This window comes from Choloepus didactylus, chromosome 5, assembly GCF_015220235.1.
Source record: "Choloepus didactylus isolate mChoDid1 chromosome 5, mChoDid1.pri, whole genome shotgun sequence".
In the NCBI taxonomy this organism is placed as follows: domain Eukaryota; kingdom Metazoa; phylum Chordata; class Mammalia; order Pilosa; family Megalonychidae; genus Choloepus; species Choloepus didactylus.
The window spans coordinates 104,348,728-104,375,894 of record NC_051311.1 but is presented as its reverse complement, the minus strand read 5'-3'; the positions used below and the strand labels follow the sequence as shown (position 1 = coordinate 104,375,894).

The 27,167-nt window shown below is 35.7% G+C and overlaps 2 protein-coding genes across 5 annotated transcripts in view; one reads left to right on the top strand and one right to left on the bottom strand.

Moving 5' to 3' along the window:
- Positions 1-27,167, top strand: part of SLC25A40 (solute carrier family 25 member 40) — a 206,643-nt gene that overhangs the window by 40,652 nt on the left and 138,824 nt on the right. Inside the window, exon 1 of one of the 2 annotated variants that reach the window (XM_037836598.1) lies at positions 13,883-13,946. The exons of the other annotated variant lie outside the window; for it this stretch is intronic. The gene's annotated coding sequence lies outside the window, so the exon portion shown is untranslated. Of the gene's footprint in view, positions 1-13,882; positions 13,947-27,167 lie in introns of those variants that run through there. 2 annotated transcript variants of the gene reach the window in all.
- The window catches only part of DBF4 (DBF4 zinc finger), a 32,932-nt gene continuing 27,676 nt past the window's right edge, over positions 21,912-27,167 (bottom strand). For all 3 annotated transcript variants that reach the window (XM_037836592.1, XM_037836593.1, XM_037836594.1), the window contains exons 11-12: positions 25,128-25,252; positions 21,912-22,990 (exon numbers count right to left, since the gene is read on the bottom strand). In XM_037836592.1, coding sequence (XP_037692520.1) covers positions 22,012-22,990; positions 25,128-25,252 — 1,104 coding nt within the window. In that variant the 3' untranslated portion in view covers positions 21,912-22,011. The remainder of the gene's footprint in view (positions 22,991-25,127; positions 25,253-27,167) is intronic.

The following is a 27,167-nucleotide window of genomic DNA, read 5'->3' as shown; positions in this document are numbered from 1 at the left end:
TGACAAAATGCAATATACCAGAAATGACTTGGCCTTTCCAATGGCCAAGCTTACAATTCTGGGGCTGTGAAAATGTCCAAGTTAAGGCATCATCCAGATGCTGCCTGGACTCTGAAGAGAGCATCCTCAGCTCCTCTGTCAACATGGGAAAGCTCATGGTGGTGTCTGCTGGTCCTTCTTTTCCAGGTTTTGTTTCTTTCAGCTTTTGGCTGCTCTGTCTGTGTGGCTTTTTTTCTGACCCTCTGTGTCCTTTTCTCTCTCAGCTTCTCTATGGCTCTTTTCTGTGTGTTGTGTCTTTTATCCTCTTATAAATAACTCCAGTAATAGGATTAAGACCAAAGGTGAATGAGATAGATCACTTCTTAACTTAAGATCCGACTCTTCCAAAGATCCTACTTACAATAGGTCCATACCCACAGGAATGGATTGGCTTTGAGAACATGATCTTTTCTGTGGTACAGTTTCAAATCATCGCACTCCCCATTCCCTACCACCATCCTTGCCCCTGATAACCTGCATTCTAGATTCTGACTCGATGAGTTTGCTTATTCCAGTTATTTCTTATCAGTGAGATCATACAACATTTGTCCTTTTGTGCCTGGCTTATTTCCCTCAGCATGATGTCTTCAAGGTTCATTCATGTTGTCACATAAATGAGAACTTCCTTCTGTTTTATAGCTGAATGATATTCCATTGTATATATACACATTTTGTTTATATGTTCTTCAGTTGATGGTCACTTGGGTTAATTCCACCTTTGGCAATTGTGTATAATGCCACCATACACATAGGTGTCCTAATATCTGTTTGAGTCCCTGCTTTCAATTCTTTTGGGTATATACATAGTAGTGGCATTACTGGTTCATATGGTAATTCTATACTTAGCTTCCTTAAGAACTGCCAAACTATCTTCCACAGAGGCTGCACCATTTTTATTCCCACAAGCAATGGATGAGTGGTCCTATTTCTCCACATCTCTCCACCACTTGTAATTTTCTGTTTTTTTTTTTAAATAGTAGCCATTCTAGTGGGTGTGAAATGGTATCTCATTGGGTTTTGATTTGCATTTCCCTAATAGCTAGTGATGTTGAACTTCTTTTCATGTGCTTTTTAGCCATTTGTACATTCTCTTTGGAGAATGTCTATTCCAGTCTTTGCCCATTTTAAAAAATTTAGTTGTTTGTGTTTTTGTTGTTGAGTTGTAGGACTTCTTTATATATTCTGGATATTAAACCCTTATTGGATATGTGGAGATAATTTCTCCCATTGATTAGGTTGTCTTCCCACTCTCTTGATAAAGTCTTTTGATGCCCCAAACTTTTTAGTTTTGATGAGGTCCCATTTATCTATTTTTTCTTTCACTGCTTGTGCTTTGTGTATAGTCTAAGAAACCATCGCCTAACATCAGATCCTGAAGATACTTCCCTACATTTTCTCCTAGGAATTTTGATAATCCCAATTGAGTGGACTTGGCAGCCTTGTCAAAAAATCAATGGGCCATGGATATGAGGGTCTATTTATGAAAACTCAGTCTAATTCCATTTCTCAATATATCTATTCTTGTGCCAGTATCATACTTCTTGACCATTGTAGCTTTGTAACATGCTCTTATGTCAGGAAATGTGAGTCCTCCAACTTCAGTCTTCCATTCCAAGAAGTTTTGGGCTATTTTAGGCCTCTTACCCTTCCAAATAAATTTGATAATTGGCTTTTCCTTTTCTGCAAAGTAGGCTGTTGGAATTTTGATTGGGATTGCATTGACTCTGTAGATCAATTTGGGTATAATTGACATCTTATTTGTATTTTGTCTTTCAATCCATGAACATGAAATGTCTTTCCATTTATTCAGATCTTCTTTGATTTCCTTTAGCAAAATTTTGTAGTTTTCTGTGTATAAGTACTTTATGTCCTTGGTTAAATTTATTCCCAGGTATTTGATACTTTTAGTTTCTATTGTAAATGGATTTTTTTTTAATTCCTTCTCAGATTGCTCATTACTAGTGTATAGAAACACTGCTGATTTTTGTGTGTTGATCTTGTATCCCACCATTTTGCTAAATTTGTTTATAAGCTCTAAAAACTATTTTGTAGATTTTTCATGACTTTCTATGTATATAGGATTATGTCATCTCCAAATAGTGAAAGTTTTCCTTCTTCCTTTCCAATTTGGATGCCTTTTATTTCTTTTTCTTGCCTAACTGTTCTGGCTAGAACTTCCATTATAATGTTTAGTAATTGTAATGGTGGCCATCCTTTTCTTGTTCCAGATCTTAGAGGGGTTCTTTTAGTCTTTCACCATTGAGTATGATGTTATCAGCAGGTTTTTTCATATAAGCCCTTTATCATGTTGAGGAAATTTCCTTCTATTCCTATTTTTCTATGTGTTTTTTTATCAAGAAAGGATGCTGGATTTTGTCAAATTCCTTTTCTGCATCAACTTATATGATCTTGTGGGTTTTTGCTTTTGTTCTTTTAATGTATAATACATTAATTGATTTTCTTATGTTGAATCACACTTGCATACCTGGGATAAATCCCTCTTGATAATGGTGTTTAATTCTTTCAGTGTGCTGTTGGATTCTATTTGCAAGTATTGTTTTGAGGATTTTTGCATCTATACTCATGAGAAAAGTTGGTCTGTAATATTCTTTTTTGTAGTATCTTTATCTGGCTTTGGTGTTAAGGTGATGTTGGCCTAATAGTATGAATTAGGAAGTATTTACTCCTCTTTAATTTTTTTAAGAGTTTGAGCAGGATTGGTATTAAAATTTCTTGGAATGTTTGATAGAATTCACCTGTGAAGCCATCTGATTCTGGGCTTTTATTTGTTGGGAGGTTTTTGATGGCTGATTTAATCTCTTTGCTTGTAATTGGTTTGAGGTCTTCCAGTTCTTCTTGAGTCAGTGTAGGTTGTTCATGTGTTTCTAGGAAATTGCCCATTTCATTTAAGTTGTCTGATTTGTTGGCATACAGTAGTTCATAGTATCCTCTTATCCTTTTTATTTTTGTAGGGTCAGTAGTAATGTCCCCCCTCTCATTTCTGATTGTATTTATTTGAGTCCTTTCTCTCTCTCTCTCTCTCTCTTTTTGTCAGTCTCGCTAAGGCTTTGTCAATTTTATTCAGCTTTTTGGAGAACCAATTTTTGGTTTTGTTAATGCTCTCTATTTTCTTTATTCTCTATTGCCTTTGTTTCTGCTCCTAGGTATCTGGTTTTAGATCTTTCTCCTTTTTTTAATGTAAACATTTAGGGCTAAAAAATTTCCCTTTGATACTGCTTTTGCTGCATTCCTTAAATATTGGTATGCATGTTCTCATTTTTATTCATCTCAATATATTTACTCGTTTCCTGTATGATTTTTTTTGACCCATTGATTAAGAGTGCATTAACTTACATATAGTTGCAGATATTCTAGTTCTTTGACTGGTATTGATTTCCAGCTCATTCTACTGTGGTCAAAGAAAGTGCTTTGTATAATTTCAATATTTTTAAATTTATTAAGACTTTTTTCGTAACCCAACATGTGGTTTATCCTTGAGAATGATCCATGTCCACTTGAGAAGAATGTGTATCCTGCTATTTTGTGGTACAATGTTCTGTACATGTCTGTTAGGTCTAGTTCATTTAACATATTATTCAAGTTCTCTGTTTTCTTATTTATCCTTTGTCTAGATGTTCTCTGTATTGATGAGAGTGGTGTATTGAAGTCTCCAACTATTACTATAGAGTTGTCTATTTCTTCCTTCAGTTTGCCAGTGTTTGCCTCATGTATTTTGGGATACCATACTTAGGTGCATAAATATTTATGATTTTTATTTCCTCTTGGTGGATTTACCCTTTTATTAATATATATTGTCCTTTGTCTCTTGTATCACCTTTTGAATAAATGATTATTTTGTCCAATATAGTATAGTTTCCCCAGCTCTCTTTTATTAATATTTGCATGGAATATCTTTTTCCATCCTTTCACTCTCAACTTATTTGTGTCTTGGGGTCTAAAGTGAGTCTCTTGGAAACAACATATAGTTGGATCAGGATTTTTTTTATCCATTCTGTTACTCTGTGTCTTTTGATTGAAGAGTTTCATCCATTAATATTTATTGTTATTTTGTAAATGCAGTTATTTACCTCAGCCATTTTGTCCTTTGTTTTTGATTAATCATTATCTTTTTTGCCCCTCTTTTCCTTTTCTGCAGCCTCCTTTTCTGTACAGTTGATCTTCTGTGATGTGTCTGATGAGCCCTTTTTCATTTCCATTTCTGCATATTTTAAAAATATTTTCTTTATGGTTACCCTGAGGTTTGTATTGCACAGCCTCTATCTATAAACTCCTAATTTGAAAAGATACCAGCTTGACTTTAATAGTATACATGTTCTCTGCTCCCTTATTCCTCTGTTTCCCCTCTTTAAGTGTTTTTGTCCCACATTACCTCTTTATATTTTGCATGTCCATTATCAATAAATTTGACTTTTTCTTATTCAATTGTATTCCAACTCTTATAGGAATTAAAGAGTAGGGTTATATATTGAGAATACAGTACTATTGGGTTTTGTATTTACCCTTTTATTTAGCTTTACTGAAGATCTTCACTTCTTCACACTGCTCCAAGCTACTCTTTCCTGTCTTTTCCTTTCAAAATGAAGAACTCCCCTACCATTCTTGTGGGACAGGCCTTTTGATGACAAGCTCCTGGTTTCTGTTTATCTTTTCATGTTTTTTTTTTTTTAAGTTTTTCTTTTCTTTTTCTTCAATTTGGCATTTGTGGTGTCTTTCTCCAGTCTCTATTGTCCTACAGAGTTCCAAACAAGTGGGATTTGTCCTTTTATTAGTTGTTTCTGAGGGAAGACTTTTCCAGGGGACATCTCCCAGGGGACATCACCATGTTGATGATGTCACTCTTATCTATTTCTTTAGTCAGTTTTGTATTTTCCTAAAAATTTGTCAAATTCATTAAAGTTCTTGTATTTATTGGCATAAAATTGTTTATGGTATTCCTTTATTATCCTTTTAATATCTGTGTGATCAATAGTAATGTTCTCTGTTTCATTACTGACTTCATTATTTTGTGCTATTTTGTGACTTCATTCTTTTATTATTGGTCAGCTTGGCTAAAGGTTATCAATTTATTAATCTGTCCAAGAAATGAGTTTTTAATTTCACTGATTGCATTGTTTTTCTGTTTTCAATTTTTATTGATTTCTGCTCTAATCTTCATTTTTTCTTTCTTTATATTTAATTTGCTTTTCATTCTCTTGATTTTTTAGGTGGAAGCTTATGTTACTGATTTTAGCTCTTTTTTCTTTTCCAGTGTGAGCATATAATGCAACAAATTTCCTTTAAATTTCTTCATAAAATTTGATGTTATATTTTCATTTAGTTTAAATTATTTTTAATTTCTCTTGAAACTATCTCTTTTACCCAAGTGTTATTTAGAAATGTGTCACTTTATTTCTAAATATCTGGGTACTTTTCGAGTATCAGTTACTTGTTTCTGGTTTGATTCTGTTATGGTCTGAGAACATACTTTTCATGATTTCTATTTTAAATATGTTAAGTTTTCTTTTATGGCCTAGAATATGGCCTATTTTGATGAATGTGTGACTGGATTTTGAAGGTACTTGATCAAGGAAACCTGAACACAGATTAGATGGGTGTGGGGTTTATTTGGGGGGACTCTACTTAGATAAAGGATTTAGTACATTGGCAAGGACACCACACAGGATATGGTGTGAACTTGTTGACAGTATGGATTTTAGAAATATATAAGAATTGATGGCTTATGCTAAGTGTGAGAGAGTTGCCAGAATTTTATTGTAGATGGTAGAGGAAGAGAAGTGGAAATGCTGAATTGTATACTATTAAGACCTAAAAGCCCCCCAAGATATGTTCCATGGGAATGTCCTGATGATACATGATTTACCAAAGCCATAAGAAATGCCCTAGTGAGAAGGGCACCAATATTACTAAAAAAGTTCAGTGATGACTGTCTTCTGTAGGCCAGGGCTGATGCTAAGTAAGTCCATTACAGAACTAAGCTCACTGACAATGGGATTGTTTTAGATAAGATCCAAAATGATAGAGGCTAAATGGTTCCATTTAACCATCAGAAGCCAGTTGGATTTAGTATCATAATAAGTGGCAAGGGCAAAGCAGTGTCCAGAGGAGGCCTGATCTCTGATCTTCAGAGTGTTATGGAGTTGGATAATAGAACATGGTGCCTCTAGGAGTAAAATAAATGGTCAGCCAACAAGGGTACCTTTAAAGTGAGGACAGTTGCCTCAATAAAAAGTCATGATCTCTTATTGTTTCCAGACTTGAGTCAGTTTTTTAATCTAGAACCCATCAACAAAGAAGAGACCATGTCACCAGGAGACAGGACTTTGCAACATGTCAAGTGTACATGGTAATGATTCTCCTAGTCCTTCTCAAAGGGACCTACCTCTATTTATTTGGTGACTGTGCACTGGGGAAAGGTAATGCCCAAATAATAGTTGGATACAGGGTATAAATTGGCATTGATACCTGGGACCCAAAACATCTATTATAGTGGGGGCATATAGAAGTACACTAATGAATGGAGTACTGGCCAAGGTTTGGCTCACTGTGGGTCCACTGTGTCATTTCCCTCATTCCCAAGTGTGTTACTGTAAGAGACATACATAATAGTTTATGCAACCCCCCACATTATGTCTTTGGCCTATGAGTAAGATCCACCAGAGTGGATAAGGCCAAGTGGAAACCTTTGAAACTGCCTCTACAATATTTCAATATTGGGGTGATGTTGATGGAGGAAATTAGTGCTGTCAAATATCTAAAGGATACAGGAATGGTGGTTCTCGTTGTATCTAGATGGATCATAAAGATTGACAGTAACTTCAATTGTAGTTGCAGTGCCAGATGTCTTGTCTTTTCCTATTGCAAATTTACTTGGCCTTAGGAACATGGTATGCAGCCATTGATTGGGCAAAAGTATTATTTTCCACCCCTAACAGAAAAAACAAATGGACCCAAAGCAGTTTGCAGTCACCGAGAATGAATTGCATAGTACATTTATGGTTTTACCCAGGGCTAGAGTCTCTTGCCCTCTGTCATATTATAATTGAAGAGATCTGGACTATTGGATATCCCATGGAACATCAAATAAATTTCAATGATATTATATCATTATATTACCGTTATATCAATGGTATGTTTATCAGACTGGTGAGTAAGAAGTTGATGGCATATTAGAAAACTTGATAAGATACATGTGTTCTAATATGGTGGGAGTTATACCCCAAGAAGACTCAGAGAACTTCCATATCAGTAAAAGTTTTAGAGTTCCAAGAGTCAGAAGCATGCCAGGACATCCATCCTAAGTAAGGAATATATCATCACATCCTGAACCTCCCAATACAAAGAGCATAGTGCTTTGTAAGTCTTCTGCAGCTTCTAGAAGCAGCATATTCCAACTGGGAATACTGCGTCAACCTGGTGGCTTCTAGTTGTGAGTTTAGCCCAAAGCAGAAAAAGACTTTGCCATCACGATCTGGCAGGTTCTAAGGTTTAGGGGTATCAATGTCAGGTAAGGTTTTAGGGGTATCAGTGTCCATGTGGAGTTTATGATAAGCCCCAGTAGGAGAATCACAATCTAGGCCCTTGGAGTTTTAGAGTAAGGCCATGCCATCTTCAGTGGAGAATTATGTACTTAAAAAAAATAGACTTAATTTTTAGAGCAGTTTTAGGTTTACAGAAAAACCATGCAGAAAGTACAGAGTTCCCATATACCCTCTCCCCACCATACATAGTTTCCTTTATTATTAACATCTTGCATTAGTGTGGTCTATTTGTTACAATTGATGAACCAATATTAACACATTATTATTAACTGAAGTCCATAGTTTACAGTGGGGATCACTCTGCATTGTACAGCTCTATGTGTTTTGACAAGTGCTTAATGTCATGTATCCACCATTATAGTATCACAGAATAGTTTCACTGCACTAAAAATGCCTGTGTTCTACATATTTATTCTTCCTTCCCTATGCCCTGGCAACCACTGATCTTTTTACTGTCTCTATAGTTTTACCTTCTCCAGAATGTCATATAGTTGGACTCATATGGTATGTAGCCTTTTCAAACTAGCTTCTTTCACTTAGCAATATGCCAAAGTGCAGGTTTTTGGTATTGATATTCTCTGAGCTTCCTATATCTGTAGTTTAGTGCCTGTTATTAAATCTGGAAAATTCTCAGCCATTATTACTTCAAATATATCTTCTGTTCTGTTCTCTCTTTCTTCCCCTTCTGGTATTCCCATTGCATTTATGTTACACATTTTGAAATTGTCCCACAGTTCTTGGATATTATCTTCTCTCTTTTATATTCCTTTTTGTTTTTGCATTTCAGCTTTGGAAGTTTCTATTGACATATCTTCAAGCTGACTGATTTTTTCCTTGGCTGTGTCTACTCTACTTAATGAGCCATAAAAGGCATTCTGCATTTCTGTTACAGTTTTTGACTTCTAGCATTTCCTTTTGATTAAAGGGAATTTTGATTCAAGTTTCCATTTCTCAATTTATTTTACCATCAGTTCTTGCAAGTTGTCCACATTTTCCATTAGTACTCTTAGCATATTTTTTATTTACTTTATTTATCAAAAAATAAAAAAAAAATCCAAACAAGACCAAACAGAGGAATAGGAAAAACAGATATCCTGAAATAACTTCATTGCTTCCAGCATGCTCCTACCTACCATATCACAAGAAAATTAACAAACCATAGTCATTTCTGAGCATTCCCATATCAAGATTACCCTCAATATCTTATGTTATTAGATTATCATTTTGCCTTCACTAGCTGCTATCAATCTCTAGGTCCCCTATATTCTTCAATATAAGACACTTGTTTTATATTTTTCACAGAGTTCACATTAGTGGTAACATACAATGTCTCTCCTTTTGTATCTGACTTATTTCATTCAACATTATGTCCTCGAGGTTCATCTATGTTGTCATATGCTTCATGACCTCATTCCTTCTCACTGCTGCATAGTATTCCATTGTATGTATGTACCACATTTTCTTTATCCTCTCATCTGGTATAGGACATTTAGGTTGTTTCCATCTCTTGGTAATTGTGAACAGTGCCACCATGAACATTGGTGTGCAAATATCTGTTCACGTCACTGCTTTCAGGTCCTCTGGGTAAATACCAAGAAGTGAAATTGCTGGATTATAGGGTAACTGAGTACCTAGCTTTCTAAGGAACTACAAAATTGTCTTCCAGAATGGGTGAGCCATTATACAGTCCCACCAGCAATGAATAAGAGTTCCAATTTCTCCACATCCTCTCCAGCATTTGTAGTTTCCTGTTTGTTTAATGGCAGCCATTCTTACTGGTGTGAGATGATACCTCATTGTGGTCTTGATTTGCATTTCCCTAGTAATTAGTGAAGATGAACATTTTTTCATGTGTTTTTTTTAGCCATTTATATTTCCCCTTCAGAGGAAAGTTTTTACCCATCAGTTCTTGCAAGTTGTCCACTTTTTCCATTAATACTCTTAGCTTATTAATCTTAGTTATTTTAAATTCCTGGTCTGATAATTTCAACATCAATGCTGTATCTGAGTCTGGTTCTGATGCTTATGCTGTTTCTTCAGACTAATTTTTTTTTTTTTTTTTTTTTTTTTTTTGCCATTTAGTATGTGTGCTGGTTTGGATGTATTATGTCCCCCAAAATGCCATGTTCTTTGATGCAATCTTGTAGGGGCAGAAGTATTAGTGTTGATTAGGTTGGAATCCTTTGATTGAGTGTTTCCATGGAGATGTGACTCAATCAACTGTGAGTGAAACGTTTGATTGGATAATTTCCATGGACATATGGACCCTGCCCATTCAGGGTGGGTCTTGATTTAATCACTGGAGTCCTATAAAGAGCTCACAAACAGAAGGACCTCAGAGCAGCTGAGAGGGGCATTTTGGAGAGCAGCTGAGAGAGACATTTTTGGAGACAGTCATTGAAAGCAGACTTTTGCTAACCCTTCAGAGATGCTAGCCCAGAGTTTGCTCTGGAGAAGCTAAGAGAGGACAAAACACCCGAAGAGCAACATCTTGAAGAACTCAAAGGAGCTGAGAGAGGAGCTGGAACCACAATCCAGGATCAGCAGATGCCAGCCATGTGCCTTCCCAGCTAACAAGAGGTGTTCCAGACACCATTGGCCTTCCTTCAGTGAAGGTATACTCATGCTGATGCCTTAATTTGGACATTTTCATGGCCTTCAGACTGTAAATTTGTAACCAAATAAACCCCCTTTATAAAAGCCAATCCATTTCTGGTATTTTCCATAATGGCAGCATTAGCAAACTGGAACAGTATACTTTGTAATTTTTTGTTGAAAGCTGGACATGATGCACCAAGTAAAAAACAAATGAGATAAATAGGTCTTTAGTATAAGGTGTTACATTTTTCTAGATGGGAGTTAGATCTTGAATACTGTTAGCCATAGCTATAGGTGTCAGAGGCCAAAATTTCCTCTCATGTCCTTGTTTTCCTCCTGTCTGTTGTCTTTGGATTTCCCTAGAGACTTCTTAAATGAGGTCTGAGACTTGCAGGTTTTTTGTTTTTTTGTTTTTTTCCTTGTAATCCCTTGTTATTATGTGGGGGACTTATTGATGTGGTGGTAAAGTGTGAGGGGTGCGGAAGCATTCTATAATCCTATGATTTTTTCTCATTCTTTTAGAATGAGAGTCACAGTCATGGGCTGTGACTTGAACAAGTGCTTTTCAGCTTTTTTTCTATCCCTCTTAGGTGAAACAGGAAAGTTAGAGGGGACTAAAGTTGGGTATTTCATTTTCCCCACATTGGTTAAGCTTTGGTAAAATAGTGTCTTTTGAGGGCCATTCTTTGTTAAGGAGAACAGAATGCTCTGGGTGTATTTCAAAATGGTTACTTTCCCCACCCTTTGTTGGAAGCAGACAGTAGTTTTCTCCCATCTTTGTAATGAGAATCTGGTGGGACTTTGCTGGTTTGGAGCTGTTATGTACCCAGAAAACGCCATGTTCTTTTATTCCATTCTTGTGGGGGCAGACCTATTGTTGGGTGAGAACTTTTGATTGGGTTGCTTCCATGGAGATGTGACCTAGCCCATTCAAGGTGGGCCTTAATCGCCTTGCTGGAATCCTCTCTGAGAGGATAAAAGACAGATGAAACTCAGGGAGCTAAGAGAAGCTGAGAGAGACATTTTGGAGACAGCCATTGAAACCAGAGCCCAGGAAAGAAGGACCAGCAGATGTCCCCATGTGCCTTCCCATGTGACAGAGAACTCTGGATGTCAGCAGCCTTTCCTCTAAGAAGGTATCTTCCTCTTGATGCCTTAATTTGGACATTTTCATGGCCTTAGAATGTAACTTGTAATTTAATAAATCCACCTTGTTAACAGCCAACCCATTTCTGGTATATTGCATTCTGGCATCTTTAGCAAACCATAACGAGCTCCTGAAGGTAAAACTCACAAAAGCATGGAGACTCCCTAAGACTGCCTTCCTCTCCATACAGAATTTTAAACTCTCAAGCTAGTCCACACTGAATCTCCAACAATTCATCAACTATAATTTCAGTAATTAAATTAATTAAGCTCCTGGGCTTCTCTTTCAGGTAAGGTGTGATTCTCTGTATATCCTCTCTGTTCAGTTTTTGGGGCAACAGCTTGCTCTGTGACATCAGTTCTCTGATGGATCTAAGAAGAATTGTTTTTCAGTTTGTTCAGCTTTTTTCTTGTTGGTAGGAAGGGAATTGTATTACTTAGGGTTTGCTAGAGAAACAGAACCAACAGGAGATATCTGTAAGTATGAGATTTTATAAAAATGTCTCACATGACTGTGGGGATGCACGAGTCCAAATTCCATAGGGCAGGCAGTGAGCTGACAACTCCAATGAAAGTCTTCGATAAACTCCCCAGAAGATGCTGGCTGGCTGAAGAATAAGTGAAAGTTCTCTCTCTTCTCCCTTAAAAGCCTTCAACTGATTGGATTAAATCCAGCTGATTGAATTCTCTCATTGCAGAAGGCATGCCCTTTGTTGATGTAATCAGCCACAGATGAAATCAATTGATTTAATAAACCAGCCTTCTAGTTTATTAATGAGCCACAAATATCCTTGCAGTAATGGTTAGGCCAGTGCTTGCCTGACCAGACACGTGGGCATCATCACCTGGCCAAGTTGACACATGAAGCTAACCATCACATTCCATCCCTTGTCAACTTGGCAGCTATACACATCACCTTCACCATACTTAATCTCTAAATAGAACACAATAATAGACATATTTCACCTAACAATACTCAGTTGTCCTGCGTACAATCAGAAATGCACTAAATCTCTCCAGAATAGGGTGCAAGCCCTTGCCTAACCTTCACTCTTAAGCTTAATATCCTATAACTTAAATACTATGAAATGAACAGTACAAATTGTGTCATATGATAAGGGGATAAGATAGAGAAGAAAATGAAGATATTTGCTTTATGGACAAATACAAACATACTCATAACAAAACAAGGAGAAAATATTCATGCCATCATAATGTTCATTTCTGTAACTGGTCACATGGTCATAGCTCATATTTATCACTACCTTCTTCCATTACCCATTCCATATTCCCCTTACCCTCAGCAAGCACTTCAGCTGGCCATGGTTCTTTACCTGGTGGGGTGACCCAAAACTTCATTCCTGAAGTTTCTTGGCCATTGGTAGTCCTGCCTGGATTGGGTTGTTGGAGTTTTCCATTGACTTTAATCACAGGGCATGGTAGCACTAAGAGATGCCCTCAGGGATCTCCTTTATTCCAGGAAAACTTTTCTTTACCTCCATTGTGTAGCTGAGTCCTATTTCCCCTTGATTTTCAGGATCAATTATCCTAGCCAGTACAGTAATCCCCTTTCTTGCATGAGAAGCCCAAAGTGACCAGGTGGCAGTCTTAACTTCCAGTTCAGTGGAATTATTGTTGTGTCTCTTGCTGAGAGCACTCCTTTTGAAACTAAGACTTGTAGGCCAGCAGAGCTTAAGGTTGCTGGAATTGGAAGCAAAAATTTTCCTAGCAGATCACTAGAAGTGATAGTGCATGGTGCCACTCCCATTTCCACCCCTTGATTCCTGGACCTGTGAACCTTGGTGTGCTGGTTTGTATGTATTATGTCCCACAGAAAAAGCCATATTCTTTAATGCAATCTTGTGGGGGCAGACATATTAGTGTTGATTAGGTTGATACCTATTGATTGTTTCCATGAAGATGTGACTCAATCAACTGTGGGCAAGACCTTTGGATAATTTCCATGGAGGTGTTATCCTACCCATTCACAGTGGGTCTGAATTAAATCACTGGAGCCATATAAAGAGTTCACAGACAGAAGGAGCTCAGAGCAGCTGTGAGTGACATTTTGGAGAGCAACTGAGAGAGGCATTTTGGAGATGCCCATTGAAAGCAGACTTATGCTAGCCCAGAGTTTGCTCTGGGGAAGCTAAGAGAGGACAAAATGCCCCAAGAGCAACATTTTGAAAAACGCACAGGAACTGAGAGAGGAGCTAGAACACAACCAGGGATCAGCAGATGCCAGCCATGTGCCTTCCCAGCTTAGAGAGGTTTTCCTAGAGGCCATTGGCCTTCCTTCGGTGAAGTTAGCCAGTTGTTGATGCCGTACCTTGGACACGTTATGTCCTTAAGACTATATAACCAAATAAACCCCCTTTATAAAAGCCAATCCATTTCTGGTATTTTGCTTAATGCAGCATTAGCAAACTGGAACACTTGGCTATGGGAGAAACAGCACTGAAGAGTGGATGCTGATTCAGAGCATACACAGCCTCCTGGAGAACAACTGCCCCAACAATGCAAGGTATTGCCACCTAATTGAGTCTTCAAAAGGCCATTTCACTGTTCTATCAACTCAGCTGCATCTGGATGATGGAGAACATGGTAAGACCAGAGAATTCCGTGAGCATGTACCCATTCCCTCATTTCATTTACTGTGAAGTGGGTTCCTTGATCAGAAGCAATGCTGTGTGGAATACTATGATGGTGGGTAAAGCGTTCTGTAAGTCCATGGATGGTAGTTTTGGCAGAAGCATTTCATGCAGGGAAGGCAAACCCATATCCAGCGTATTTGTCTATTCCAGTTAGAACAAATCACTGTCCCTTCCTTGATGGAAGTGGTCCAATGTAATCAACCTGCAATGACAGCAGTGGCTGGGGGAAGAGGTTGACTGGTATCCACTGAATGGTTCATCTTATTTACTTGATCATTAAAATCTCCTCTGTTGAAGTCACCCTCTGGTGAGCACTGACATGGGACACAAATATGTTCATGTTTTTGCCCACTCAGAAAGGTCTATTTACATACCTCTTCCCCAGACTCTCTGTCAGCAGTTTTTCAATCATGTTCCTTCCAATTCCCTGGCCACCCAGCCAAACCATTAGCAACAGCCCATGAATCAGTATACAAACACACCTCTGGCCAGTACTCCTTCCAAGCAAAATGAACAACCAGGTGCATTGCTCGAAGTTCCACCCACTGGGAGGCTTTTCCCTCACCACTGTCCTTCAGCTCATCCATTTCTCTTATAACTTTATCCAGTGTATCTAAGAACAACCAGCCAACATCATTAAGGTGTCAAAAACACTGTCACTTCAAGCCTTGTCTCATACAAGAGTATGATTAGGAGAATCAAATAGTGATATTTTGCATATCTCCATTGCCAACTCATGCCATGGACTGTCAGTGCCATCTTGATTATTGGAAATGGAGTCAAGAGTGTGTTTGAATCTAATCAGAGTAGAAAACCAATTTAAAAAACCCATTTAAAGATTTTGTTTCTCAAGAACCACTCCTGGTACCAAGCTGTATTAGTTAGGGTTCTCTAAGGAAACAGAACCAACAGGAGATATCTGTAAATATGAGATTTTATAAAGGTGTCTCACATAACTGTGGGGTGCATGAGTCCAGATTCCATAGAGCAGGATGCACAAGTCCAGATTCTATAGGGCAGGCATTGAGCTGACAACTTCAATGAAAGTCTTCAATAAACTCCCCAGAAGATGCTGGCTGGCTGGAGAATAAGTGAAAGTTCTCTCTCTTCTCCCTTAAAAGCCTTCAACTGATTGGATTAAATCCAGCTCATTGAATTCTCTCATTGCAGAAGGCATGCCCTTTGTTGATGTAATCATCCACAGATGCAATCAATTGACTGATGATTTAATAAATCAGCCTTCTGGTTTATTAATGAGCCACAAATGCCCTTGCAGTAATGGTTAGGCCAGTGTTTAATTGACCGGACACCTGGGCACCATCACCTGGCCAAGTTGACATATGAACCTAGCCATCACAGTAGTGATGATTTCCAAGCTTTTTACATGCTGGACTGAAAACTAAACTAAGAATTGTGAACTTTTTGTAAAACAAAAGTAAATTGTTGTGAAGATGGAGCTCCTGAACATAAGGACCAGACTACCATGAGGCCACAACTTTCATTCATCCGGTTGTGGGTTGAAGGTGATATGCACCCCAGAAAATGCCATGTTCTTTTAATCCATCCTGTGGGTGCAGATGTATTGTGGGTGGAAACTTCTGGTTAAGTTATTTCAATTTGAGATGTGACCCACCCCATTCAAGGTGGGTCTTAAACCAAGTCCTTTATGAGAGGATGAAGGACACAGAAAAAAAGAGCTTAGAGAGAAACACCCAGAGAGAGCTGAGAGAGAAAAGCCCTGGAAGAATAGAGGACCCACAGAGTCTCAGAGAGGAAGCCACTGGATCCAGAATGTGAAAGCAACAAAACCCAGGAGTGAAGAACTGGCAGGCCCAGTCATGTGCCTTGCTATCTGACAGAGGAACCCCAGATGCCATCAGCCTTTCTTCAGAGAAGGTATCGTCCTGTAGATGCTGTAATTGGGACATTTTCATGGCCTTAGAGCTCTGAATTTGTAAACTAATGGATCTCCATTTTAAAAGCAAACCCATTTCTGGTGTATTGCATTCAGGCAGCTTTAGCAAAACTAAACACCTTCCAAGTCATAACACTGGAGGTGCAGCAAGAATCCCTTGTAAGATGGAATCGCTACATCTTGGATTGAGCAAGAACAGGACCAGTGGGCTCAAGGAAGTTACATGAACAGGCAGCCAAGAACTCCATGCCAGCTTATACCTCCCCTCAGCTTATACCTATATTTTTTGAGGTATCCCTTAAGACCAACTGAAAAAGGAGCAAAAAACCCAAATTTGTTTCATGGATGAGTTGGCTTGGTAAGTGAGTGCAAGCTGAAAATGGATGGAAACTTCAATACAGCTCCAATTAGGGGTGGCCTTTGAAGACAGTCACAAGGGAATATGTTCCCAATTAGGCAGAGCTTTAAGTGATGTGCCTGGCCATCCCCCTTTTGTGTGCAAAGAGAAGTGGCCTGAATTCAGAATATATGTCAACTCATGTCAGTGACAAATGACTCAGCTAGTTGTTCAGAGGGCTAGAAGGAGAAAGATTGGAAGATTGAATTTAACAAGTAGAGAGACACATGTGGGATATGCAAGTTGGCATGAAGTTTGAGGAGCTTCATACCACATGTTAATACCACCCCAAAACTGGCAGAATAGGCACAGGGTCAAAGTGACCCTGGTGGCAGCGTGAAAGCCATACATGGGTTCCATAGCATGGGCCTTCTATTCACTATAGCTGATCTGCTATATATCTGCTGCTGCCAGATGTCCAGTCTGCCAGAAATAGAGACCAATGTTGAGATCCTGATATGGCACAAGCCCTCAGGAAAACTAACTCCATCTCAGAATCTGCTTCCTGTGGGAATCCAACCTGTAATGACAATCATCATTAGGCCCTCAAAGAGCTTACAGACTTCTATGGTTAATTTTCAATTTCAATTTTGTACTGTTTGAAAGAGCTAATATAGGATAAGGAAAATATTTTATGGGGCCACATGGTGGGGGTACCTAATGTGGTCTTTGAGAGCCTCAGAAGAAATTATGAAAACAAAAACAAAACAAAACAAAAAACTCAATTTTGTACCTTCAAGTTAAAGATGTTTTAACAAATAAGCAAACTGCTTTTGAAAATGGTTATGAAATAGTGAGAGCATTTTGAAGATGGATGTTTGGAAATATTTGCATTGTTAGGTGAGTTTATTATGAAAATTATGTGTTACTCTGAGAACTCTCATATTCTAAATGGAATTTTCTATCCTATTTAAAAATCTCCCAAGTATATATATATTTTTTGTTTAAATAGAATACCTTCTGAATTGATTTAAACCAGCTCACTGATTTCAGGAATATAGAGGCTTACTAGCTACTGAATTTCCACAAAGAATTACACCAAAAAATTTTTTTTAAATAAATGAGAATATGAAGATCTGGCCATCAAGTTACTTTATCCAGGTACTTGAACATACTTTTAATAGCACATTTAGTGATAGCAAATAGTTTTGGCACTGAAAGTAAAATAAAATATTAAAATATTGCATATATGTTTCATCCTTTAAAATTCTCTTATGTTTAAAATTCATATATTAGTAGAGTAGCATATATATATTATATAACACAGATACTGGAACATGCAATCATATTTTTGCTGATAGGAGTGATTTAAAAAACAAACAAAACACAACAAAGCTTTGTTAAAGGAAAGTTTTACAGATGTTGCCTTCTTGATTTTACTGAATTTGATAACTTCACAGGGGTCACCTAGTCCTAATGATCATTTAAGCATTTAACTTGAGATTTAAAGAAGATAGCAAAAGTATTGAATACAACTGAAGTTACACTACAGCACAAAAGCTAAATGCAGTTTGCTATACATTTAGTCACAATCAAGGAAAATAAACTACAAATAATATACATGGACTCTGATAATAATTTTGACTTCTTTTCTCCCTAAGTAATTGGTGACATCCTTCAGTATGGCTGAGTATGTCTATGTCTTAATTTGGTTCTTGGTTTCTCTTCCCCTATTGGACATCGTATTTTTTTAAATTTTTTTATTTGTCTTTTGCTATTTACTTATGATGTTCAAAGTTGACATATACTCTTCTTGCATTGGGGCCTTTATTACATTTTGGTGACAAAATTATTTTTGTATCTTTCTAAATAGACTTTTTTTCAGCAAGAGATTTTAAGGAGGCTGCTTCACTCTAATACGGCCTACAAAATTAATGCTAATTAATGGAAAAAGGCTTGTTTGCAAAGGGCTTGCATTCTGCTTTTTAACCTAAGTTCTACACAATCACCATTCTGCACACCTGGAAAGGTGGATCTAGTGCTATAGCCTTCTTTATGCAGAATGGGTAACTTCTTGGTTGGAATTTGTGGAAACATGTATGCCATACCACTTTTTATGTAACACCATTAAACATTCCCTATAAATAAGGCAGCTAATGGGCTAAACTGCCCTTTCACTTGACCTAATTGTCTTTGTGTTATGAACAATCCCGCCCCCCCACCCACCCAAACAAATGTGTATCTCCCTTCCCAACCATCCTCCTATGGCAAATAATGTAATCACAGTACATGGCTCATGTATTATTAGTTACAACAGATTGCAATGCAGGCAAGCCTACAGTGGCTGTTATCTAAGACAATTTGGACCCAATAAATAAGTATATTTTCAGCAATCTACTCTGTGGCTGGCATTATTTTAGACCTTTTTACATGGCAATCCCATGGTTTAAAGATCCTGCTAGCTCAGTGAATGTTTAGTTTACATTTATTCTTATGCTTAAAAACCTCTCCATCTCCTATAGGAAGAAGTCCATCATTCTTAAATTTCACTCTATTAATGAAACAGTATTGGAATGATTCTTACCTGGAAAAAGCAACATAAAACATTCTTTGCTCTCTAGATTAATAGAAATGGATAATAAATAAATCAACAAATATATTGTAAAGTTTAACTTTACCTATTTTAATATATTCTTTGTATAGTACACCAAAGCACTTTAAAAAAAGACAGACACCTAAATTCTCATCTGAAAACACACAACCATCCCACATTTCTCAAAATAAGAATTTGAATTCAGTGGTTTTAGGTGAAATTTTTATACACAGAATCATTTCTATTTGTTTGTAAAGGTAGGTGTGTCTTTTGTCTTCACATTCATTAGGGTTCTACATTATAATGGTCTCATCAAACATTAGAACACCCATACAATATAAGGTTTCATAAATTATTTTAATAATAGACATAAGACTGATCTATACATACAAGAAGTAACTGGCTTCAAAAATTATATAATGGATTATATTGTCTTGTGCAAGATACACTTTTTGCTACATTCCATATGTGTCATTTTAGAAAAATAAACAGTCTTTTCAGTTGTGAGTCACAAAACCACATTGTCTTTACTGCTGTTGTTTATAGCTACTGCTGGAAAGATAGAACCACTACACTAGATTATTTTGGCTGATTAATTAGGGTACTTTTTTTTTTTTTTTTTACTAACACTTTTCAACTTCAGTGCCCCAAACTCCCACTTATGTCCTTCCTGGACATTCTTGTTTGTCTTGACACTTTGGACGTCTTTTTCTGTCGAGCAGGTCAATAGTTTTCTGTCTACCCTGCTGAGGTCCTGTGTTACACTACTTTTGAAGCTGCCTGGCTACATTTAAAGTTGGGTGTCCTTTTGTGAACAAAATCACAGTAAAGTGCTATTAGAGAATAACAAAACAAAACAAATCACCCTCTGGTTAGTCACATGGCTTAATTAGAAAAAAGTGCCCCTTCTTTTTAGATACATGCAGCCGTACTGCCAAGGTATACTACTTGCTGATGGGATTGCAGGCTGAATTTCTACCTGCACTCCTCTCCTTGGGTATGTGCCAATCTGCATAGCACAACCCATACAAACTGTATGTTGGCATTGCTGTAATTTATGGCATTGTTCTTGTGATGGTTAAGTTCGTAAGTCAACTTGGCCAGGTGATGGTGACAAGTTGGTCAAGCAAGCACTGGCCTGGCTGTTACTGTGAGGACATTTTGTGGACTTAAATCATCAGTAAGTTGATTGCATCTATGGCTGATTACATCTACAATCAACTGAGGAAACTGCCTTCAACAATGAGACGTCTCATCCAACCAGTTGAAGGCTTTAAAAGAAGTGGTAATTTCAGCAGTCAGCAGAGAAATTTCCATCTCTACTTCAGCCAGCCAGCTTCTCCTGGGGAATTCATCGAACACCTTCACTAGAGTTCCCGGCTTTCAGCCTGCCCTACTGAATTTGGATCATGCATCCATATAGCATGTGAGACAATTTCTATAAAAATCATTATTTTATAGATATCTCCTGTTAGTTCTGTTTCCCTAGAGAACCCTAATATAGTTCTTAATAAACTGGAACTTGAGCATTAACAAAGAAAAAAAAAGTTGAGTTCTCACTATAAAGCTTTGTGAGGGTTTTAGAAGCTCAGTGTTCAAAATAATTAAAAAATAGTGTCAAATGATTCTTTAGCAGTTCTAAATACCTTTTAATTATTTTGAAATTTTTTAAGACTATAGGTAGTAACTGAGGGAAAAAAATTTCTAAAAATAATTTTCCAAGTTTCAACTAGGTTTTACAAAGCTGTGTGTAAAACCTGATGTAGTTTCACATGTATATACATGCATTTGACTGAAAATGATACAATAGTAATTTACACTGGAAACAAGGCTTGCATGTATGCAGTGTAAAGATTCTTCTCTCCTTTATCCTACTTAAGGTACTTGTACAAACTACAAAGATGTTGAAAAGCCAGTGTTACTCATTGACACTGTCCAAATAATCAAATAATATATGAACCAAATCATATGTTGGGAGCCATACTTCAAAAAATTAAGTGATAACCAGTTAATTTTTAGTGACAATATATTCAGATAATGTTCAATAGCATCCAGTTTTACAGTGAAAAAAATCACCACTGATTTTAAATGCCTTACATACTCAAAGGCAAATACCTTTCACATCCTCTACTACAGATGACAGTTCAATTTTTTAAATTATTTTGCCGAAAGCCATCACAGGCAATCCTCACATATACTTCAAAACTACATTTAATCCAAATTCAGTGCCACCCTTCCTCTTTCTTTTTCAGATACCAAATAAGGGAGTAGAGGATTTTGGGAAGAAATTATTTCTAATGTTTTACATAGAAAGATAATTAAGAAGAACGGGGGAAAATATTATATTCCCTATGGTAGTCTGATTAAGTTTTTCCTTCATGGCCTCTACAAATACATAACTCCTTAGTGCCAGAATACTATTATGATCCAACTGGGTCACCCTATTATAAATTAGTAAGTACATCATATCTACACTGTAATTATTGCTAATTTTTTTTTTTAATCAATTGTAGAGGAAAGGGCATAACACAAAAAACATTTTCTGACTGAATTAAGACAGGTAAAACCATTAACTGAGGAAGATTAAAAGTCAAAATCACTACTGGCATAAACACATCATGGCGCTGATGTGTGTTTAGATGACTTCAATTTAAATAATGTCTCAATAAAACGTATACCCAGTATGTCAAGCAAGTACAAATGGAAAGGTATCAATGTTTCTTGTAATAATAATTTTCAAAATCCAGACATAAAAATGAATTTGTTCCTCTGTATGAAATTTAGGTTTTTCTGTGTGATATTGTCATGTTATCATGGGACCCTATTTAATAGTTAATAGACATAACTAGAGTACCCAAATTTATAATGCTAATTTAACTTGAAATTAGTTTTCAGTGACATAAAGCAAACTATAGCATTACTCATAATAAATCTTAGGAAACACTTATGAACGCAGTATGTAAAATAAGATGTCAATTTACCCTGCAATTTTTCCATAATAGGTATTCAATTTTATAGAAAAAAATGCAAACATCACCTTTATTGTTAATAACTACATTTGGTTCTGTAAACAAAGTTGGCAAAAAATTCTTAAGAATTTTTATACATATTTATAAAAATTTCAAGAATATGATCCTTATCATTTCTGAAAAGTATAAATTGTTTGAAGACTAAAAGCCAGCAAATGTAGAAGTAGAAGGAGAAGAAAAAAACATTGACAACAGATCATTTGAATTTTCTTCTCCCCCAATATCTATAGCATCACACATGCCACTGTTTTCAGAATAGCTCTTGAAGCCCAAAAATTCTGATTTTTCTTCACTAGTCTGAAATAAGTCCAATAAAGACTGTACTGGTGAACTACAAATTCTGTTTTCTTCTTGTGTAGTAAGAAACTCATTTCTTTTCTTTTTTGATTCCACATTTGGTTCCAGATTTTCTTTTTTATTTCTTCCAAATAATATTTTCACTTTTCGATGGATTTTACCAGAAGGTAAACATTCCACATTCTTGGTGTCACAATCATTTGGTTCAACGAGAGGGTTATGGGATGGATTGTTTGCCTGAATCGTTAGGTGCTCTTGTGAACTATTTATTGCTACGAGACCAGAATCACGACCAAATGTTGAATTAAGGTCCTTTTCCTTCAGATCCTTTGCTGGAAAAAGCATAGTATCTGACTTTTGTTTCAGTTGAGATGCACTATTATTCTTATTGAAATTACAAAAGTGTATAGATGCCTGTAGCCCACATGGACAATCATCCACCCTTAGTTCTTCTAAATAACTTTCATTTATAATGCATTTATGTTCAGAAACATCAAGAATGCATCCTTGTTTATTTTTACGGGAAGGTAGCTGCATAAAATTCTGGTTTGTGTCATTTTCAGTTGGATTTAACATGGAATATTTGTTAGTCTTTTTCTTATCAAGTCTTCTCAGTTCACTTGAAGGGCAGGAGATAGGTTCTGAAATAAACGTAAATTTCTGTTCAGGTTCCTGGATTTCTTTACACAGGAAATTTTGCTTGATCATCTGCCCAGCTTTATTCTCCCTGAAGTCCTTCTGAGAAACATATTGCAGTTCTAGGTGTTCTCTTGGTTTAGTCTTTGCAGTAACAGGAGAAAGGGAGCTAACACTGTATTTTATTCTTCATAGGAAAAAAAGAAAAAATTAAAACAGTAGTTAACAAATTTGAGTAGTTAAGGAATATCTTAAATTATTTAAGAAAATATTTAACTTATAAAATATTACAAAACTACAGGAATCTTAGTATTCAGCCCAATTTACTTTAGATGTTTTTAAAGTAAAACTTTACATAGTTAAAAACTGTTCTTGTCTGCATTCTTCCCCTCCCTCCCATAGGTGACCTGAATTTGGTGTTTAAAACTACTGTTAGTTATGTAAATCAAAAGAAGATGATAGTAAAGGAATTGGGGTCTACTACCAATTTTGTTTTCATTATCATAGAAATTTTAATATTTTCTGTACTTTGATTTATACTAATGCTTGTTTCATTTTACTTAGTAATGTGGAGAATGAATATTTATTGGAAAACCTAAGGCAGAAACATGTTTATTTTTACTTTTATTTAAATATATTTCTTTCACTTCTAAAGATGACAAACTAGTAATCCTAAAGTCTCATATATTAGACCTGAAACCCTTTTCTTCATAGAGCATCTTGATATCCTTGGGATGCTAGTTTGCATTACACAATCCTAGATTATATACAGAAGAAGGGAAGTTAACAGCTCATCAATTTTGTTTTATGTTACCCATGTCACAGATAATGCTGAGGAAAAAAAAAACAAAAAACTACCTGCCCATTCAACCAAAATGGTTCCTTTTGTATTTGTTTTGTTTTTACTTTCTCTTAAGATTCCCTTAGAACAAAAGGGAAATAAAAATACATAGAAACACCAGTACAACACTGCTCTTTTAAGTCCAGAGAAGTTTAGAAGACTTGCCAACAGAGGTAAAAATATTGCAGATAATAAATATAAGAATTAAGGTAATCGATTCAGTTAAGGAAGAACTAGCTTATAAATATAAGTGCTAGTTCAGAATTTTGCTACCAAGTTTTTAGAGGATTATAAATTCTTACCGTAGCCAACATGGTTTTAATAGTTGGAAATATGCTTCCACTCCAAATGTCATACTATTAAATTAGTCCTGAACAAGCATTCTGAATGTTACAATAATATGAGGTTCAAAAATTGTTCTACCAAGATCTAGTCAAAAAACATTCTAATTTTTGGAAGCTGTACCTTGATATTATATTTACTAATATCCTTTATGCCTTAAGATTAGTATGAAAACAGATATGAGGCCTAAATAATCTAGTGAGTTATCACCAACTCAGGTACTTTATCTAAATGAAAGTGTTTATTTTTATTTTAGATCTATGGGAATAATCTAACCAGGACCATTTTATTAATATGCAGTTATTGTAACATTGAACAGCACTGTATTTGCACTTAAAGTTCTGTCAGTAGAATTTCTGTTTAGGTTGATGGTAAAGATCGGACATGGATAGTGGTGATGGTAGCACATTATTTTGAGTATAATCAACAGCCCTGAACTATAGCCTTGAATGTGGTTAAAAGGGAACACTTTTGCATGTATATATTACTAGAATAAAATTAAAAGATAAAACATAGGATTGTACAACACAGTGAACCCTATTGTAGATGATGGACCATAATTAACAGTATAAGAATGTTCTTTTGTGAATTATAACAAATGCAGGATACTAATACAAGATGTTAATAATAGGGTGGCAAATGGGGAAAAAATACATGTAATAAAGATTATGGACAACAGATAATAGTACAATTTTAATAATCTTTCATTAATTGTAACAAAGGTAACTACTGTTAAAAAAAAATAGTATAATTATAAAAAAAAGTCCTGTCATCAGTTGTAACAAATGTTCCACACCAATGCAAGGTGTTGGTGGTGGGGTGGTGTATGGGAAATCTGTATTTTGTGCATGATTATTTTGTAAACCCACAACTCCTCTAATAAAAACATTAAAAAAAATTTTAAAAGAGGTCCCATCAGTATCTTTATTAAGTAGAGTTTAAGTAGAAATATTTAGATTAAGAGTAACCTAAGTTAAACACGTTTGATAGTGGGCAGGGGAAAAGGAAATAGTAATTATATCTTAACCACATTTACATTCTGAAAACGCAAATTCCTTCAAAGAACAGCAAACTTTATATTTATTTTCAGTTTAACAGTTTACTATTTTAGTGAAATTTTAAACTTATATTGCTAAATTACCTTTTCTTTTTAGGCGTGTCCCTTTCATATTCCACAAAATCAAAAACTAACTTAGATACAATATTATCAACAACTTGATACTGGTTACTCTGTGCAAAGTTTCTGTGCTGCTCACTTAGAAGATGCTAAAATAAAATTTAAAAGCATATGAAAAAAAGCTATTTTAAAATCAACAGATATTACGTCCAATAACAACTGCATTGAAAATATTCTTTACTCAACTTAAGATGAGAAGCCACTAAAACTACTTTGGTTTTCTCAGTATGCTAGTTTTCAGTGAGAAAAGTCCTAACTAATTTAGGGTTACAATGGAACTGAAAACAAAAAAGCTATATGAGAAAATGAAGATAAAAGTGGGAAAAATAGAGTAATACTTAGCATTTAGCATATGCTAACATTTTGGAAAGCACTTTTCCTTCTACTTATTTTATCCTTATACAATTACCACTAAGTAAGTAGGGTGGGACTTATAAAATATTATGGTTTAACATACAGGAGCCCAAAACATACAAGAATTTAGAAGGTACATTAAACAAATGAACAAACAATAGTGACTACTGTGAAATATAAAAAGCAAGTAAAGAATCATAATTGAAGAACACCTTGGAAGTGAAAAAATAAAAGATGTCAATTACCAGTGCTAATAAAAGGAAGTATAGAGAAGTTATTCTTAATCTTAAATGTGATCAAGAAAAACATACACATGTCCACAGTGTACTGAGATAAAACTCACAGGAAACAATGGCTCCTCTGAGTAAGTGGACTCTCCAAGCTAGATCCTATTATTTTCTACAGCTGATCAGGGAATTGCAAAATGACCATAGAAAAACGTCATTTCTTTTTCCCTAGTTCCATTTTGATTACATTGCCAAAAACTAAATTCTCCACAAGTCACCAAAAAACATTCTGGAATACAGATAACCTTACTTGCAAAATAATTTACCATATGCAAATTTCATAAGTCTATTCATGTTAAACAAAACAGAAATGATTAAAATTTTAAAAATAACCATCCTATAAATTTGATTTATTTATGTTTGTAGAAGGAAAAATGATTTATTAATTTAAATAGATTAAATAAAACAATCTCTGACTTGTGTGTAGTTCCCCTTCCATCTTCACCTTGTACTTACTTATCCTTTAGGTCTTGATTTAAATGTCACTTCCCCAGTTGGGCTTTCCTTGACCCACATTCTAGGTAAATCTCATGACCACTGCACCTTGAATTTTCACTTTTGTGACACTCATCACACTTGCAAATACATATCTGAGATCTATTCTGTCAGACCACTAAGATACATCTGCCTTGTTGCTTTCTTTCCAGTACTCAAAAATATTTGTTAAATGAGTGCCTTACTTATAGGTGGAACTGAATCATTGTGAATATAAGACCCAAGAAACAAAAGAATATTTTATTGATTCTTAATGACTAAATATACATATAAATGAAAAACTAAAAACATTAAAAAATATCAGTTGATGACAAATATATAATTCTCAATTATCACAGTGATTTCTGGGAAGGGGAAATATTTCTGAGATACTTTAGCAAGTGATTAAAAACTTGTAAAATGCTATCTGTATTTATTTTCATTTATTATATATAAATAAAAAAACTGACATGAAGTACTATTATATTTTAAGTCATAAAACAATCAAACTTCAGTTAAGAGTCTGAAGACAGAGTTTATGAATTAGGTATTTTAAAGTTGTATTCCTTCTCCTTAACCTTCCCACCATATTCTACCAAAACCAAACAACAATATGAATATCTCTATTATTTTAAAAATTAACAACTGAAGTAATAAAAATAACAGCTAACATTTACTAACCATTTACTATGTGCCAGTCACTGTCCAAGATCACACAGACAGGAAGTCAGGATTCAAACTTAGTCATCCTGGATCTTGCTCTTTTCAACAGCTTACAAACTGTAAAGAGCTCCCATCTTTAAAACTTTCTCTTGATCACATATACCTTTTAATGTGGTATTTCTCTTTCTGCTACCACAGAGAATTTTCTCCGTTTTCTCTTCGCCCC